Source organism: Phyllostomus discolor, chromosome 1 (assembly GCF_004126475.2).
Source record: "Phyllostomus discolor isolate MPI-MPIP mPhyDis1 chromosome 1, mPhyDis1.pri.v3, whole genome shotgun sequence".
NCBI classification, from domain to species: Eukaryota; Metazoa; Chordata; class Mammalia; order Chiroptera; family Phyllostomidae; genus Phyllostomus; species Phyllostomus discolor.
Window position 1 is genome coordinate 83,117,996 of NC_040903.2, and position 16,939 is coordinate 83,134,934.

At 41.6% G+C, this 16,939-nt stretch overlaps 1 protein-coding gene across 6 annotated transcripts in view; it reads left to right on the top strand.

The window, feature by feature from the left end:
- Nucleotides 1-359: 359 nt before the first annotated feature.
- LEF1 (lymphoid enhancer binding factor 1) overlaps nucleotides 360-16,939 on the top strand; it is a 112,659-nt gene continuing 96,079 nt past the window's right edge. Inside the window, exons 1-3 of one of the 6 annotated variants that reach the window (XM_028506465.2) lie at nucleotides 360-801; nucleotides 3,333-3,399; nucleotides 5,049-5,182. In XM_028506465.2, the coding sequence (XP_028362266.1) occupies nucleotides 589-801; nucleotides 3,333-3,399; nucleotides 5,049-5,182 (414 nt within the window). In that variant the 5' untranslated portion in view covers nucleotides 360-588. Of the gene's footprint in view, nucleotides 802-1,799; nucleotides 2,120-3,332; nucleotides 3,400-5,048; nucleotides 5,183-16,939 lie in introns of those variants that run through there. The other 5 variants (XM_028506464.2, XM_028506466.2, XM_028506467.2 and 2 more) reach the window with 5 other exon arrangements.

The window sequence follows — 16,939 nt, forward strand, 5'->3', positions numbered from 1 at the left end:
CTCCAGGAAGCGGACATTTCGTTATCTTCTGATTCTCCTTGCACCTTTGCCGCTGGGTCAGACGGAGCCTTTTTTGCTCAGTTCTCCGTTTTTCTCGGAAAACCAGTTCCTAAGGCGGCATTCGACTAGGGTGGAAAGGCTTGCGTAGAGACGCGCCGACGGACCCTGTTCCGCACTTTGGAGAGTCGTGCCTCGCCAGAACCGGCGCCCTCGGCGCGCGTCTGCTGGGGGCGTGGGGTGGCCGCCAGGGCGGCGGAGCCTAGAGCACGCCGCGCCGCGCCGCGCCACCGCCCGCAGAAGTGCCGACTGCTGGGCCCTCGCAGCCCGGTGCCCATCGGCCTCCAGAGCGGGCGCAGGCGTCAGTCTTCGCGGAGCGGGAAGGCACGGACAGCCTCCGGGGCTCCGGAGCCACTGCAGCTGCTCCGGCTGCGGGCCGCCGGCCCCGCGCTTGCCGACCTCGCTTCTGCCCCGTCTTACCTCACGCATCCTTCCAATTCTTCTTTCCTCCCCCCTTTTCGTTGACCCCCTCTTTTCCTGCTGTCGCCTCGAGTGCTCCCCCAGCAAAGCGGAGATTACACAGTGGTCGGGATGCCCCAACTCTCCGGGGCGGGCGGCGGCGGCGGGGGCGACCCGGAACTCTGCGCCACGGACGAGATGATTCCCTTCAAGGACGAGGGCGATCCCCAGAAGGAGAAGATCTTCGCCGAGATCAGTCACCCCGAAGAGGAAGGCGACTTAGCCGACATCAAGTCTTCCTTGGTTAACGAGTCCGAAATCATCCCGGCCAGCAACGGACACGAGGTGAGTGGGCCGCTGCCCGAGCGCCGAGCGGCGTGGCGGGTCGCGGGATGGAGCGGCGAGCGAGAGAGGCAGGGCAGGCACCAGGCAGCCTCGGCGACAGTCCCTCGTGGGTCCCTCGTCTGCTGGGGTGTGGATGAGCCCCTGGTCATCCTTCCTCCTTTGTGTGTGTGTGTGTGCGTGCGTGCGCGCGCGTGTTGGGTGGGAGGTGGAGAGCTGTGCAGGGAAACTTATTCCAAGTGGATCCGTTTAGGGTTAGGTGGCTAAACCGTTGGTTTGCGGGCGGAGAAGTTGGCCTTTAACACCCAACGTTTGTCCTTCGGACTTCTCACTGGTATTCAGAGGATGCCATGCTCTAAAGCGAGGATGTCTGCAGTGAGAAGTTTGCCGTAGGACGGAAAACAAAGTGCATCCGCTATCTCGGTAGAGATCTCTGCAAAAAAATGCGTTAAACCACCAAAGGCTTAGGTAGAGACGAGCAGAGCCGCAGGCGGAGAGGAAGGGGAGGCGGGCGTGGGCCGGGGACAGGAGGGGCTGGCCCAACCGCCGCGGAGCTGGGCTCGAGCGAAGCCGACCTGCCGAGGGGGCGCGCGCCCTGGCAGCTGGGGCAGTGTGGGGCGCGGTCCCCGCGACCGCCGGAGTCCCAGCGCCGGGCCCACTGCCCAGAGCCGTGGGCGCGCTGAACCGAGCCACCCCCTCGCAGGTCCTCCCGCAACACTAGATTTCTCCAACCCGCGTCGCTTAAAAAAAAAAAAAAAAAAAAAAAGCTCTTATATTTGGGGTTAGTTTGGGCCCAGATCAGGCCTTAAATCTACACCGAAGACTGGAGAGTCAGAGTGGTGCTGGGGCGGAAGCCAGGGCACCCACTCAGGGGAGGGTGGAAAGCGCTTTATCAGATCTCCTGGCCCGTGGCGGGCGATAGCGCTGGTAACTCGAGTAGAGTAAATAGAGACACGTGGGTGCCAGCGGGAGCGAGCCGCGAGCGGGGACCCCGCGGAAGGGCTATTTAAGGCCACTGAAGGGCTGCAGAAAGGGGTGGGGTGGGCGGATGGACCCTGATATCGGACACTCCACTGGCCACCCTAGTTCGACAGCTGGGAAACGCTTTGAAGGAAATCCGGTAGAAGTGTTCTGACACTCAGATGATTTCACCAACGATTCTTCCCTCCAAAGAAGCTTGGAGGGTATACCCTTTTCCCTTAAATGGCATCTTTCTGCCCCCAAAAAGAAAGCGTGTGGTTTTGGGGGCGGGGGCATTTTTGGTTTTAAACAACGCGTTTAAGAACACCTCAGAGTTACCTTCTTTATTCCGATGGCAGGGGTGAGTACGCCTTTTAAAATGGAAGAATGGGACCTGGGTTCTAAGGAGAACATATAAGGGTGTTCTTTAACCTCTGAATCTTTCTTCCCATTATGCCAATTTGAGGGGGACTTGGTGGTGGGAGGTTGGGTGAACCCAACCCCATTTAAATGGTTTGTGACTGTTTGTATTGAGGGGGAGGAAGTCTTGGGGGTGGGAGGATGACATGTCCAAAGAACAACAATAACAACAACACAACAACAACAACAAAAAACAGCCAAACACTCAGGCCAAACTCTCATACTTGTGGAGGAGCCTCTATTTCTTCCTACCCGTGTTGCTCTCCTTCCTTATTTTATAAATGAATTTGCCACCATTTCACATTTTCTGCATGTTTCTGCTCTGGGGAAAAGGGTGCTGTATTTGAAGCCCAGAATCCAGGTGTTAGGGCTCAGTCAGTCTTGGTCCTGGAGGTAAATGGGCATGGGGCAGCCCGGAAGAAGATGGTGAAGGGGGTAATACCACTGATTTGCACGTGGTTGAGCCTGGGTGGATGGTGGTTACCAGAACTGATATTAGCTGGGCTACCTTTTAGATGTCTATAACCCAACTCTCAAATTTTCCTTTCTTTAACCACAGAGTAGTTTACTTTTCTCTTGTAAGCTTGCACTCAGCCAGCCATGGTAGCTTACACGGAATGGAGCTCCTGCTGGGTCTGGCTTGGGACAGTGACCTTAAGCCCCCATCTGGGAGTGGTTGGCCTGTTTTTATATAAAATGTCATTTTCAGTTGCAAAGTGATATTTCAGCGTGCTTTTAATCAGCTTTGATTGAAGTGAACAGTGGTTGAAGAAGCTATCAAAATGATCAACGGCATTGATGCAAACTCCTATCATATTGGGCATCCAAATAGCCTTGATGCATTTTAGCAAACAGCAGTCAGAGCAGCATGTGGATATTTCCCAAATTTACTATATTGTTATTGTTTTCCTTTTACTATTTATCCTTTTTCTACTCCTGGGTAAGATAATAATGATTCAGAAATACATGTTGAAAAGAAAAAGATTTTCCAGTACTGAACCCTAGCCTCCACCTCTTTACGTTATTAAAGCAGCTGATTGAGTTGCACCTAACCCTCCTCCTTTAAGTTACCAATTGACACACACTTATATTAGTATTGTCACAAACTCTAAGGTGTTTTTCTTTCTTTTGGGGGTGTGGATTCATGCTGTTAGGTGGCCAGACAAGCACAAACCTCTCAGGAGTCCTACCATGACAAGGCCAGAGAACACCCTGATGATGGTAAGACTTAATTCTACTTCTCTCAACTTAATCATTTAACAAGTGCAATTTGTGATTGTAGGTACATTTTGTTATTTTGAGTCCCCTCTCAAAAAGATGGGATCAAACCCTGGCTGACATAGCTCAGTGAACTGAGCGCGGGCTGCGAACCAAAGTGTCGCAGGTTTGATTCCAGTCAGGGTACATGCCTGGGTTGCAGGCCACAGCCCCCAGCAACCGCACATTGATGTTTCTCTCTCTATCTCCTTCCCTCCCCTCTCTAAAAATAAATAAAATCTTTAAAAAAATGGGATCAGATGTGATAAGATTGTGCCCACTCTTTTTAATAAATTGAGGGGTGGGGACCCAGGAAATGTAATGCTTATCTTTAATGTGTATTTATATAATTTTAAAACTGTCTTTGAATGAGTTGGGTGCCTTTGGATTTCATTTGGCTTCCAGATTTTTAGTGGAAGAGGAAATAATGAGTTTTCCTCTTTTTCTTGTTTTACCTACAGTTTTAATTGGCTTAGATCTTTAGTGTTTGTTCCTGCATTGTTATAAAGAGTGACAGTCTAAACCAATTTATTTTCTAACTTGAATAGTTTCACATGGATTTTCATTTGTTAAAATGCTATTTCCACTTACAGTAAGAAGGCAAACAGAGAATGCACAGAATAAAGCAGAATGCTCAGTAAAGCAGAATGTGATTTGTAAAAATAGAAAACTTCATTTGTAAAATTAGGAGCTATGCATATGAAACATGATAATGTGACTTCCTCCGCATTTTTTATTTTTGCTCAAAACTTTAACAATTGGACATATATTTTTTAGATTTAGGGAAAACTCTGTGTGACTTTAAAAGAATCAAAGAATCTGTAGAGTTGCTTTGTCAGATGGTCAGCTTTTCTGTTCTCTTTTGATTATTTGCAATTGGCCTGACCAGAACGAGGTGTTTGTACATACAGTGTGTCAGCCAGAGAAGAAAGGGAGAGAACTATAATATCAGGCTTCTTTCTGAGCTACAAAGTAGTTATACAGGTTAAAGAGAAGAAATGTATATACTGAACACATAGAAATTGCTTTGGAAAAATGATGTAAGAGTAACATGTAAAATTAAGCTACTGGAATTACTCCTTATAAATTTGGGTAATCCCTCATGTGCTAGTTACAGCTCTCTTCCTTGGTAAAATCTAGAAATTTTCTAGAAATCTAGAAGCACAGGTAGGATTTTCACATTTGCTATAAGGTAGAGAGTAACTTTAAGTGTATAAATATATACGTGTGTGAACAGCTAGATGGCCTAATGTATTCATATTACAGCTTTAGGTTTGTGTATGTTCTTTCATGTGTCTCTTTTTTTAGTCCAGCTTGTTGGTATCCGAACAAATTAAATTAGAGGGATAACACTTATTTTTGTAAAAACACCAGTCAGTAGTAGTAGTAAATTGAAACACATGTTTTTAAAACATCTGGTTCCCTGCTAATTTCATTTAAGAGAATAAATACTATCAATCTAAAATAGAGCATAATAATTCAGTTACAATGTTTTGTAAACAACTGTTTTATGAAAGGCCTGATTTGTCATGGAACTAGCTGATTTTCAAATAAAAAACAGTAATATAAAAAGGAAGCCAGTGCATCATCAATTGTTCTTTGGATTCTCTCAGGGAAGCATCCAGATGGAGGCCTTTACAACAAGGGACCCTCCTACTCGAGTTATTCTGGGTACATAATGATGCCGAATATGAATAATGACCCATACATGTCAAATGGATCTCTTTCTCCACCCATTCCAAGAACAGTGAGTAACATGCAATCTATAACATGTTGCAGATTGTTTTCAGAAGAGCAAATTGATTTGTATTTTGGCAAAATGTTTTTTTAAACACATTGGAAATGCTTTTTATTATATATGACCACTCATTGCTAAATAGGATCTGCTATGAGGAATGGCTGCCTTAAAAGAGTTCCAACTTGGATGTCTTGTATTTCGAATTTTATCCTTTGGCTTATTGGGTTAAGATTAATAATAACATACCACCAGTTATCATGAAATTAAGTGAAGTTAAGTCAACAGATTTATAATTTTATGAGTAGTTTGTTTTCTGTGCTGATGAGAGGGAAAAAATGACTTACTCTTTCAGTTAGCTGAGTATTATACAGCTTTCACTGCCCTGGAGCCATCCAGCATCAGAACTCGTTTGGCTCATCTGGAGCTGAACATTCAGAATGTTACTTCAGCTTCTAAAACGATGTCCTCCTTGCATTGTATTAGCTATTGTTTCTTTAATATCAGTTGGGATGAGCTATTTTTTACTTTATTGTCAACTGTTCAGAAAATATCACTTGAAGATAACCCTGTGAAAATGGTTCTTTTTGTCTTGTGGTTCAGTTAACTTTTAAAGTTGTAAAAATGCAATGACATTGTAACTGCATGGTGCAAATGCATAACACTATAAGGAATTCCAGATCTGTTACTTGATGGTTTTCTCTTTTGCTGGGAAGTGGAAACTTCATTTATATAAAGCAAGCATCTACAAGGAAACACGTAGTATGGGAACGTGAGGTGTGCTGGTGATGGGGTGATCCCTGAAAACCATCCCTGTGGTAGTGGGGATTACTTTTTACTGGTCCATCAATACACTTATACCTTCACTCCATCTCACTCTCGCTCCACCACCTAAAACCCGAGAAGCATGTATGTCTGGGTCTTAGGGGTTAGAGTTTTCCATTCTTCCTGTCTCTGCCTGAAGTCAAATTCTGATAGTAAAAAGGAACCTATGATTTTTGCCTTCTTAGCCCAGTTCTTTCACTAAGTGAAAAAAATTAGCCACAATCATCTGGAGAAAGTAGTGTCATTAATACCTCAGTGAACAGAATCTGGGGTCAAAAAGATTCACCAAAATTGCCAAGAGGAATGGCTCATACTCACAAGAGTATTTGTGTTTATCTTGATTATCTACAGTACTCAGTTGTTGGAATTATAGGTATATGAAATATAACTATTTTATGTGGGCACTGTAAAATCTGTATTTTTCCACAGATTTCAAAGAGATATTTGACGTTTTGTGTAGGGAATAAGATTTTTCTAGTTTTCATGTCACGACTACAATGGTGATCTTGGAGATCTCGTGATGGTTGCTTTAGGTGATAGCAATTTCACATGTTATTTTAAAAGCCTTTTTAAATATGTAATGGTAGAGATGCCTATGTGGTGAATATGAATCTCCTACCTAAAAAGTGAATGAACTAATAAAAACAAACATAGTTTAATATTTAGAAGCCACTCCCAAATAAATGCTTCTTTAAGTTTTAAAATTTGTAGGAGAGTTTGTGTTTCTTGAACTGAACGTGCAAACATACCAGATATTTATTTTATAACTTGGATATTTTGTTTTGCTGGGGGTTTTTTAGAGGAATGTGGAGAATATGTTTTAGATAAGGAATAATTGAAGATTACTGTTGAAAGGCTTCTTAGAACAACAAATAATCTTTCTGGCAAATCTAGATTATAGTCTCTGACTTGTTAAACAATAGAAAGTAGCCACTAAAACAATCTTATACTTTTCAAAGCTGTGCACACAGTTCATGCTTAATGAGTATTTGTGGGGATTTGTTCCATAATGCAGCTACTTCTTCATTCAAAACGTTTTTAAAGACAATATAATAAAAATCTGTTGGTATTTATAAATGATCCCTACTAATGTTGAAAATCATTTCTTCTTTTTTCTTTCAATGAGCAGTTTCTTCCTTCAGCATTTCTCTCCAACGTCCCCCGACCCCTGTATATTAATCATTTTGAAATTTTGATAGAAAATGGAAGGTATTTATTATTAGTGTATGTATTGAAATTTTGAGGTCAGTAAATTGAACAGCCATTCATTATTTAGGAAAGATTTGTGGCCAGAGTAAATGTTGGTGGGTGTAGAGTGGAGGAGAGAGGGGTGTGGTCAGGAAACAGTTACTTTACCCTCTCATCTGCTGCTCTGCTTTATTCTGTTACATTTTAGGACATATTTATTTCAGGCACATTTTCTTGCAGATATTTTGCAGTTTGCACAATTCCAGAAGCTTTTCTGATTTAACCACAAGGCTATGTCCAATTTTTTAATTTAAGGTCCCACCAAAATGAGTTGCAATCTTTGGTGTTTAATATCTAACAGCTGTTTTTAACGTATCTGAGACCCGAGACACTGTAACCGGAAGGCAGCCTCTCTCCATCGCCCCTAACCACACTTCTGCCTTCTCAATGTCTAACTCTGTCCGTAGCAGGAGTGTTTGTGTAACCGACATCCATGGTGATAGGTTTTTATCTGGGGTGTCAGAAGCAGGGTGACCATTTGTGTTTGGACTTAAGGTGGAAGCAGCCCTCAGGCATTTCTTTACTGGAATTTGCATTACAAACAACTGCTTGTTTACTGCATCTGCCACCTGCAGGTGTTAGGGCTAGAAAAACATCTGGGGGTGGGGGAAGGTCCCGACTGCCCCTTCCCACACAGAATCTTCCATTGTTAGTAACTGCAGTTAGTCCGGAGAAGACCCACTAGGGCCACAGGCAGGCACAGAAATGTTTCTGCTGGTAGCTCATTCTGACAATTCTGTATGCTTTTCCTCTTTTTTTAGACAAACACTGACATGTATGATCACACAGCTTTTACAATACTTATGACTTAAGTACAGGACTACCTACTCAGGAGAACCACCCTCGCCAGTCCAGCTTTTTTCCTTCAGGAGGGACATTTTAATGGGCTAATTACACCTTCCACAACTGGAATTCTTAGTGGTGTGTCTATACCACAAATCTTACAATTGGGTGTTTCACCGAATTTTAAATAAGAATTCTTAATTCAGATCAAATGGACCTAACAAGAAAGTACCTATAATGAAAACCCATTCGGTGTCAAGCAAGAGTGAGTTCTCAAAGCCCAGTAAACCTTGGCTTGTCGTCACAGAGAGTGCGAAGGAGATGCAGGAGCCTGTTCGACACATTAGAGCAAAGACCCTGGCGACTGTATTAAAAGCATACGCTCAAGCCTTTCTTTCTCTAAGTCTCCTTTATGACAATCTACACAGGCCAATGGTAAAGGTTAATATTAAAAGAAAAAAATAGTTCGTTTCCTCCTTTGTGGAGTCCTGGCATTTGTATGCCTGAGTACCGTGTGAGCAGTGAGCTGGGCTGGCTTTAACCCAGTGAAAGTTCCCACTGGCCTACTGCACTGTGGTTATTCATCTTAGGTGTCAGGCTTCCATTTGTCCCTCACATTACCCAAATGTTTAACACCTTTGAAGAGAAACATCTCATCTCTCTTCAGCTGCTTGGGGGAGGGAAAAGCAGCAGGCTTAGTGCAGGAAGCAGCGAGCATGCAGCTGGGTCCCACCGACCACAGGAGCACCTGGGCAGCCCAGCGCTGCGGGCCCTGTGTTGGTTTCTCTGTGATCTTTCTGAATGGATCTTTACGTGGGAAAGGAAGGTGTTTGTTTGCATTGTATCTTTCTTATTTGTATTAGACACTGCTATTAAAATGTTTCAGGGGTTCCTTTTTCGTTATTTCCAACAACTCATGAGTTTGGGTTCTAATGTATGGTTTCTACCTCAAGGGATTCAACATTTGGATATCTGATGAACAGAATTATACCTCTCATACCCTTGTCTTAACCTCCCCCCTGCCCCGTGTTTGTATTTGCTTACAAGCAGCTGAAATTTGATTTCTGTCATTGCTCCCATCTGGAATTAAGGAACTAAGGTGGATATGTCTAATCAGTAAGCGTTCACTTAAATTACTGTACATTGCATTCGTGTGTAGCTTTGAAGATAATCAGAGAAATAATAATTCAAGGGTAGAGGAGACTATGGCTTATATTTTGAACAAGATTTTGTTAAAAGATTTTATTTATTTATTTTTAGATAGAGGGGAAGGGAGGGAGAAAAAAGGGAGAGAAACATCAGTTTGTGGTTGCCTCTCGTGTACCCCCAACCAGGGACCTGGCCTGCAACCCAAACATGTGTCCTGACTGGGAATAAAACCATCAGCCCTTTGGTTTGCAGGCCGGCACTCAGTCCACTGAGCCACACCAGCCAGGGCCTGAGCAAGATTTTTAAGAGAGTATGTCTTGCCACTTCACTGCAAGGAACTACTTAATTTTACTTACTGACAAGTTACTTTTAATTTTCTGATTTAAGTTGTACACTTTTTGAAGCTAAGCATATTAAATTTTCTTCTTTACCTCAATTGCAGGAGAAATTAAGTTTTAGAAAATGTGTTGTCTTTCAGATTTGAATGTAGATGTCAGAAGAAAGCATGGGAAAATTCCTTAGCAGCTCTAGACTCTTCTGTTTGATTCATTCTTAACTGTACTGCTACACAGTTGGGAAAAGGTCACAATAAGAATAGCTGGATGCTATTGCCACCCTCCTGAGGCATTTATCTTAAATATCTTACGACGGACAGCTTGCTTCTCCCAGGGGCCCAGGCAGCACACTGCATGGGCCTGTGGGAGCTGGTGTATGACTGGTACTGCAAAAGTATGACCCTTATTCAGATATATATGTATTTTTTTAAATAATCCTAGAAATTTCTTGTTTATTTATAAGTACTTGAGAACAAACCAATTTCACTAAAACAAGGCCATAAAAACAACTTGCAGAAAATCTTGCTCTTTGAAGTAACCTTCTTCTACCCCCATACAGGTCCTGGATTTACTCTTATCAACCCCATTATTTTGCTTTGGTCACATGAGTCTTGAGGTCAAAGACTCATGTGAGATTTAACAGGACAGAGATAGGGCCTCACAAAGGGGTCTCTCTGAACTTGAACTTGTAGCCTCAAAAGTATTCTTCCATAAATAATATCAACTGAGAAAATTTTGCAGCTTTTGAGTCTTTTTTTTTTTTTTTATTAATCCTGTTAATTCTTTAGACAGAACCATTTTTGGTTTACGTGACTGACTTTTTTTTAAGCAATTGGATCACTCCATTCTTCTCTGACTCCTTTTGTTTCTCATTTATGTATTATAGATACGGTTAGAATTTTATAAAACTAGTTTTCCTTTAATATCAAGATATACTTGGAATTTAAAGACAAAAATGTGCCAGCATGGTCTGTGGGCCAGCAGAAAAGCACATCTGTTTTATTTCTTGGCAAAGTAGAGCTCAGAGTTACCAGGCTGACCAAAAAGTTCATTTGGTTTTTTCCATACGATGGCCCTAGTAGTGCCTAGTTGTCTTTAACTTTATTCAAAAAGTTTTGTTGGAACTAATTGTGACAGCTGTCATATCAGCATGCATTTAAACAACAACTTATCAAAATTGATGAATTTTTTGCAGCCAATTTAATATTGAAGATGGAAGAAAATATGTAACATTTATGGCATATTATGCTTTATTAATTTCAAGAAAGGTAAAAATGCAACTGAAATGCAAAAAAAGATTTGTACAATGTATGGAAAAGGTGCTGTGACTGATTGAATGTATCAGAAAAGGTTTGTGAAGTTTCTTGGTACTATTGACATTTTGGCCAAATGATTCTTTGCTGTGGGGCTGTCTTATGCACTGGAAGATGTTTAGCAGCACCCCTGGCCTCTGCCCACTAGAAGCCAATAAATAGCAGGAGATAGCTAACATACTCAAAATATCCAATAAAGTTATTGGTGAAAATGAAAAATGTATCTTTTATGGAAAAAACTAAATGGAGTTTTTGGCCAACCCAATATAGAGGTACTGCTGTTATGGGATTATGGTTTTTAAAAAGAGAATATTCATTTAACACTTGGGTCTTTAAAGTTATTAAGTGGCTATGCCAAACTGAGACAGCTTGTGGAAGGTAATATTACAGCAATCAAGAGACTTAGTACTACTTTGTACTGTCCCGACAGGTCCTTACTCATATGGAAAAGGCAGCCATTGGATTTTATTTAAATAATTTAAAAAATATGTTTTAGCTACATGATCACTTTTTAAATATTAATTGTGACCTTATGAAGTCACAGTCTAGGAAATGGAGACTCTGCTATAAGCTATTAAGTCATTTTAGGCAAATAAATGATCCAGTTTCTAAGATTTAGAGGCATAAAGCCAGAAAATGACCTACAGATGAACAACAGAGAGTGGCTGGCTGGGTTTGAAATGCACCAAAGGGAGAGCGGGGAGTCGAACACAGATAGTGAACAGGGGTTCCTAACTTGAGAGATTTTGATACGGTAGCCAACTTAGTCTGGACTATTTATAGACAATTAACAGAGGCTCTTCAGAGGATTAAAGTCTCTGAAATAGTGTATGTGAACACAATACCTACTCTATCTAGAATTATAAACCTGCTGAAGTTATGTACTTGCTATGTGTAGATCACTTACAAAGCTCACTGAGGAATGGTACTCACTTGCCTTCAGTTCGTAGGAGGAAATATGCAAGGGCATTAGGGAGCCAACAAGAGTTTTGGTTACCTGTGTTCTTTCTTCTTTCTGACTGAGAAATAGGACTGGAAGAGATGTTGCATCACAGAAGGGCTAGAAATGGGTTTTATTTTTGTAGGTAATGAGAGGCAAGTAAACTCAAAAATGTTTGATTATTGATCATTGTTTCGAGCTATGCCCACAAGTAATTCATCATACAAATGTGTTGTTGCCCTCCTGGCCGCTGCCCCTTCCCCTCAACCAACTAGCTCACACCAGCCTGGCCTGTGCACAGCCCTGTGTGCCGACTCCTGCTCCAGCCATATGCAACCTGCAGCCTGGAGGCGACCTACAGCATGTGGGACACCAACATGGGCCTCACCCCCAGTTTCTTAAGGAGAAAAGGGAAAAGCCGCCAAGGCAGCATGTGGCATGACCCTAGGGGCCTGGCTCAGAAAATCACAAGATGGAAGTGTAGGTAAACAGGCCTTGCCTCTTCACACACCTCGTAAAAATGCAACTAAACTACAGTACAACCATCACCCAGAATCATTAGAAAAGTGAGATGTATGGAAGTCTTTGACAACCAAGAAATTAAAGAAATCACATCCGTCCAGACAAGTAGGCAGAGCAGAGACACAGAGACACAGAATGGGCAGTCCCACCCCACATGTGGTGGATAAAAATTGGGAGGTATACCTCAGAAGTGAGGGATCCCAACCCCACACTAGACTACCCAGCCAAGGTTCCATTGCCAGGAAAATAAGTCTCCACTACTGCTGGCTGTAAAAACCAGTGGGGGTTGGGGAGGTGGAAGAAAGCGGGATTCTCAGGACTCTACTTTTAAAGGGCCCAAAGTGGACTTAGGACTTATGTAGACTGACTCCCTCTGGACTCCGGCACTGGGGCAGCAGCTAAAAGGGCACTAGTGTATTATAGGGAGAAACTGAAGTGTCTAGCATCAGGGCAAGTGCCTGGGGACAGCTTCCTCCTGGAAAAAATTCCAGAGGCAAGGCAGTGGCCTTCGTCCTTTTTCTGAGCACTCTCCCACACAGAGCCACAGAGTGGTGACACCATGTCTGAGACTCATCATCCTGGTTCACAAGGGTTTCCCCACCCTGGTGATTACTTAAGGCTCTGTCCCATCCAATTTACAGGTAAGCTTTTCTACAATAGGTCACACTACTAAGATGGAGTCAAAACAGCTCTACCTTATACATAGAAACAAATACAGGGAGGCTGCCAAAATGAGAAGACAAAGAAACATGGCCCAAATGAAAGAATAGAACAAAACTACGGAAAAAGAACTAAACGAAATGGAGATAAGCAACCTACCAGATGCAGAGTTCAAAACACTGGTTATTAGGATTCTTAAGAAACTCATTGGGTACTTCAACAGCATAAAAAAGACCCAGGCAGAAATGAAGCTTACACTAACTGAAATAAAGAAAAAAATTACAGGGAATTAATAGTAGAGTGGATGAAGCCAAGAATCAAACCAATGGTTTGGAACATAAGGAAGAAAAAAAATTCAATCAGAACAGTAATAAGAAATGAGAATCCAGGAAAACAAGGATAGGCTAAGGAGCCTCTAGGACCACATCAAATGTACCAGTATTCCCATCATAGGGATGCCAGAAGGAGAAGACAAATAGCAACAAATTGGAAATCTATTTGAAAAACTAATGAGAGAAAACTCCCCTAATTTGGTGAAGGAAATAGATATGCAAGTCCAGGAAGCACAGAGAACCCCAAACAAAATGGATGCAAAGAGGCCCACTCCAAGACACATCATAATTGTAATGCCAACAGTTAAAGATAAAGAGAGAATCTTAAAAGCAGCAAGAGAAGTTAGTTACCTATAGGGGAGTTGCCATAAGACTGTCAGCTGATTTCTGAAAAGAAACTGCAGACTAGAAGGGACTGGTAGCAAGTATTCAAAGCGATGAAAAGCACAGACCTACAACTTAGATTACTCTATGCAGCAAAGCTATCATTTAGAATGAAAGGGCAGATAAAGTGCTTCTCAGACAAGGTAAAGGTAAAGGAGCTCATCATCACCAAGCCATTATTATATGAAATGTTAAAGGGACTTATTTAAGAAAAAGAAGAGCACAACTATGAACATTAAAATGACAATGAATTCACAACTATCAACAATTAAATCTAAAAAACAAACTAAGCAAATAAGTAGAACAGAAACAGATTCATATGTATGAATCTGTTGGAAGGTTATCAGTTGGGAGGGGGAAGGCGGGGAGTGGGGGAAAAGGTGCAAGGATTAAGAAGTACAAATTGGTAGGTACAGAATAGACAGGGGGATGTGAAGAATAGTATAGGAAATGGAGAAGCCAAAGAACTTATATGCATGACCCATGGACATGAACTAAGGGGGAGTTGCAGGAGGGAATGAGGGTACCAGGTGGAGGGGGGCAAAGGGTGAAAAATTGAGACAACTGTACTAGCATAATCAATAATATGTATTTTAAGAAAAGAAAAAAGAAACACTAAAAAGAGAAACATTGATGTTATGTTCTCTTTTAAAAAGAGGACTTTTGCTTCTTTACTCAACATAGAGAGGGGTTGAATGAGGGCTGGGTGGAGGAAAGGCTCTGTAATGTAAGTAGAAGAGTGGCTATAGTGTAGTTTAATGTTCCTTTATTATCATCAGCTTCTGAATGAAACAGGCACCAAAGCAAATTTTTAAAAGCTGACATAGTAAAATATTTTATAAGTCCATATATTTTTATTTTGCAACAAAACCTATCAACTGTTGATGATAATTGGTTATCTGATCAATTGATCCAAGACTACTGATAAATTATGAGGTACTCACATTCAGGCTAGTACAGAGTAGGCACTTCAGATTTGCTGAATAAAGAATGTACTAGAAAACTTTCCTGTAGGTTTTTTGGATACTTCCACAAGACTTCTGTTTTTCTAACCAAATGTTATGTGAAAAGCATAATCTGAATGTGTCTGCTAAATAATCCTTAGCATTTTATTTACTTTTTATGTGATTTGCTGCATCAATGAAAAGAGCATTAAACCAATGTCTTTCATGAGGAAGTCAAAGTCGCCCCTGACAGAATGTCAAGTTTCCAAGTAAGAGCTGAGAGCAGTCAGTGTCTGAGCTTGTTGCTAGAGTAAAAGGAGTGGGAGTAGACCCTCCTATGAGAACTGGTCCTAAGAAGTACTTATTTCTTACTTAAGTCCAGAAACCTAACTGAAGAGGAGGAGATAATAGGAATGCTCTTTTTTTTCCCCAGAAGTGTACTTGAGATAGAAATAGAATAAAAAGAAAGCTATCCTCAACTATGTTTTAGTATCATATGGTTAATGCTTTTCACTTCATTCTTCCCCAAATAAAAAGGATTCTTTTTTTTTCAATAACACTTGAGATATTTTCTGATATTAAAAATTCTTTGTGTTCTGTCTAAATACATGTGGCAGCATCAGTGCCGACTTTTACAGGCCAGTGTATGTCGTAAATTGATTATATCCTTCTGCAATGGGGAAAGCACAGTTTCCAAGTCTTTATTAAGTGAGGGTAAGCAGTCCCTGTGAAGACTGAGCCTACCCCAAAGTCTACTACTCTTCCCCGAAAGCCTTGGGAAATTATTTAACCTCTGTCAGCCTTTGTTTCCTCATTTACAAAATAGCATATTAATGTCTGGCTTGCCTACCTTATGTGGTTGATGTAAAGTTCAGATAAAGCCTGCAAAAGCACTCAATTTTCTAGCAAAGGGAGCAAAGTTCGAGTCTTAGATGGTACAAGCCAGTGCTCTGGTTCCCACCTGCTGGGAATTCTGCAGCCACGAGAGATCATGGCTGTAGCGAGGAAGCAACTGAGAAAGGGAAGAAATTTTTGGTTCTTACTATGCTACCATGCTGACCTGGGATTGGAACACTGAGTAGAGGCCTTACATTAACCTTTAAAAAATTCTTGCACGAAAAAAGTTTGGAGACCTGTCCTTGCATCCCTTACAAAGGTAGCTTTCTTTTCTTGGGCTTCTTTTTCTCCTAGTTGTTAAAGCATCTGATCTTCCTCTTCAGGACCAAAGTCTTCTAGTAAGGGAATGAGATGTGTGAGGGATCAGATTTCTAAATTTTGTATTTGTTAATAATCTCATACCCTTCTAATATTTGATACAGAATTTCCAGATGATTCTTAACTCCATGGATTGGAGTAAGAATATATTTTTGGTCAGGCTGCTCTCCCCACTTAGTCCTATAGGAGCTGGGTTTCTTCTCCCCACTGCACAATATACAGAGAAAGGAGAGCTCTGTAGTTGTGAGGGTAGAGGACAATGGGCAAGTTTTTTTCTCCCCCTTTGAATTTTCTTTTAACTGAAATCTTTCTAGCTTTCCTTGGCACCTTAAAGGATCCGGTCCAAGGGCATGTGTTGGCTGGGCGGCAAGCGAAATCAGTGCTTTTTAATAGTTTCATGGAAAACTTCAGCTTCCATATTTCAAGACTTTTTTCCTCGCAATAAAACCCAGTGAATATTAGATATATGTCAACACAGAGTCAGCTTTCTTGGTGCAGAACGCTTCCTTTTAAGCACTGTACATTCCACCTCACAATAATCGTGATCCCATGTACCATCTTGGTGTGCTGGCTCAGAAGACTTGGATGAAGGGAAAGGGTGCTGTGACCTCATCTCAAGTGCATTGGACTTTGTCTTGACTCCTAACATTTATATGTTTTTAAAGTCTTAACCCTGAAAGGCCTGGAGTAAAACTGTGTTTACCATTTACTACAGTTGGGATAACCAGTTAGCTCACTAGCAAGGTTAGGAAAAGAATTGTTCCCCAAACAGTGCTTGAATTGGTTTTTGTTCATTTTTATATGTACACATTAAAAGCTTTAAATTAAAACTGGAATTTGTTTTTTTGAGAGGAAAAACAATTACTTTTTAAGTTGTTTTAAACTACTCCCTTGTGCCACATACTATGCTGGGCAGTTTACATGGTTATCGTATTGAATTTCACCTTAGCTGAAAACTGTGGGTGGATGTTGTGGTCTCCATATTGAGATTGGGGCCCATGCTCAGGGACAGCAGTAATCTGCCTTGATTTAGTGAGCTGTAGAGTCATTGCCCTTCCCTGAGGTCTAAAGACTTATTTTCATTAAAACAATCATATTTGCCTTTCAGAACATTTATTA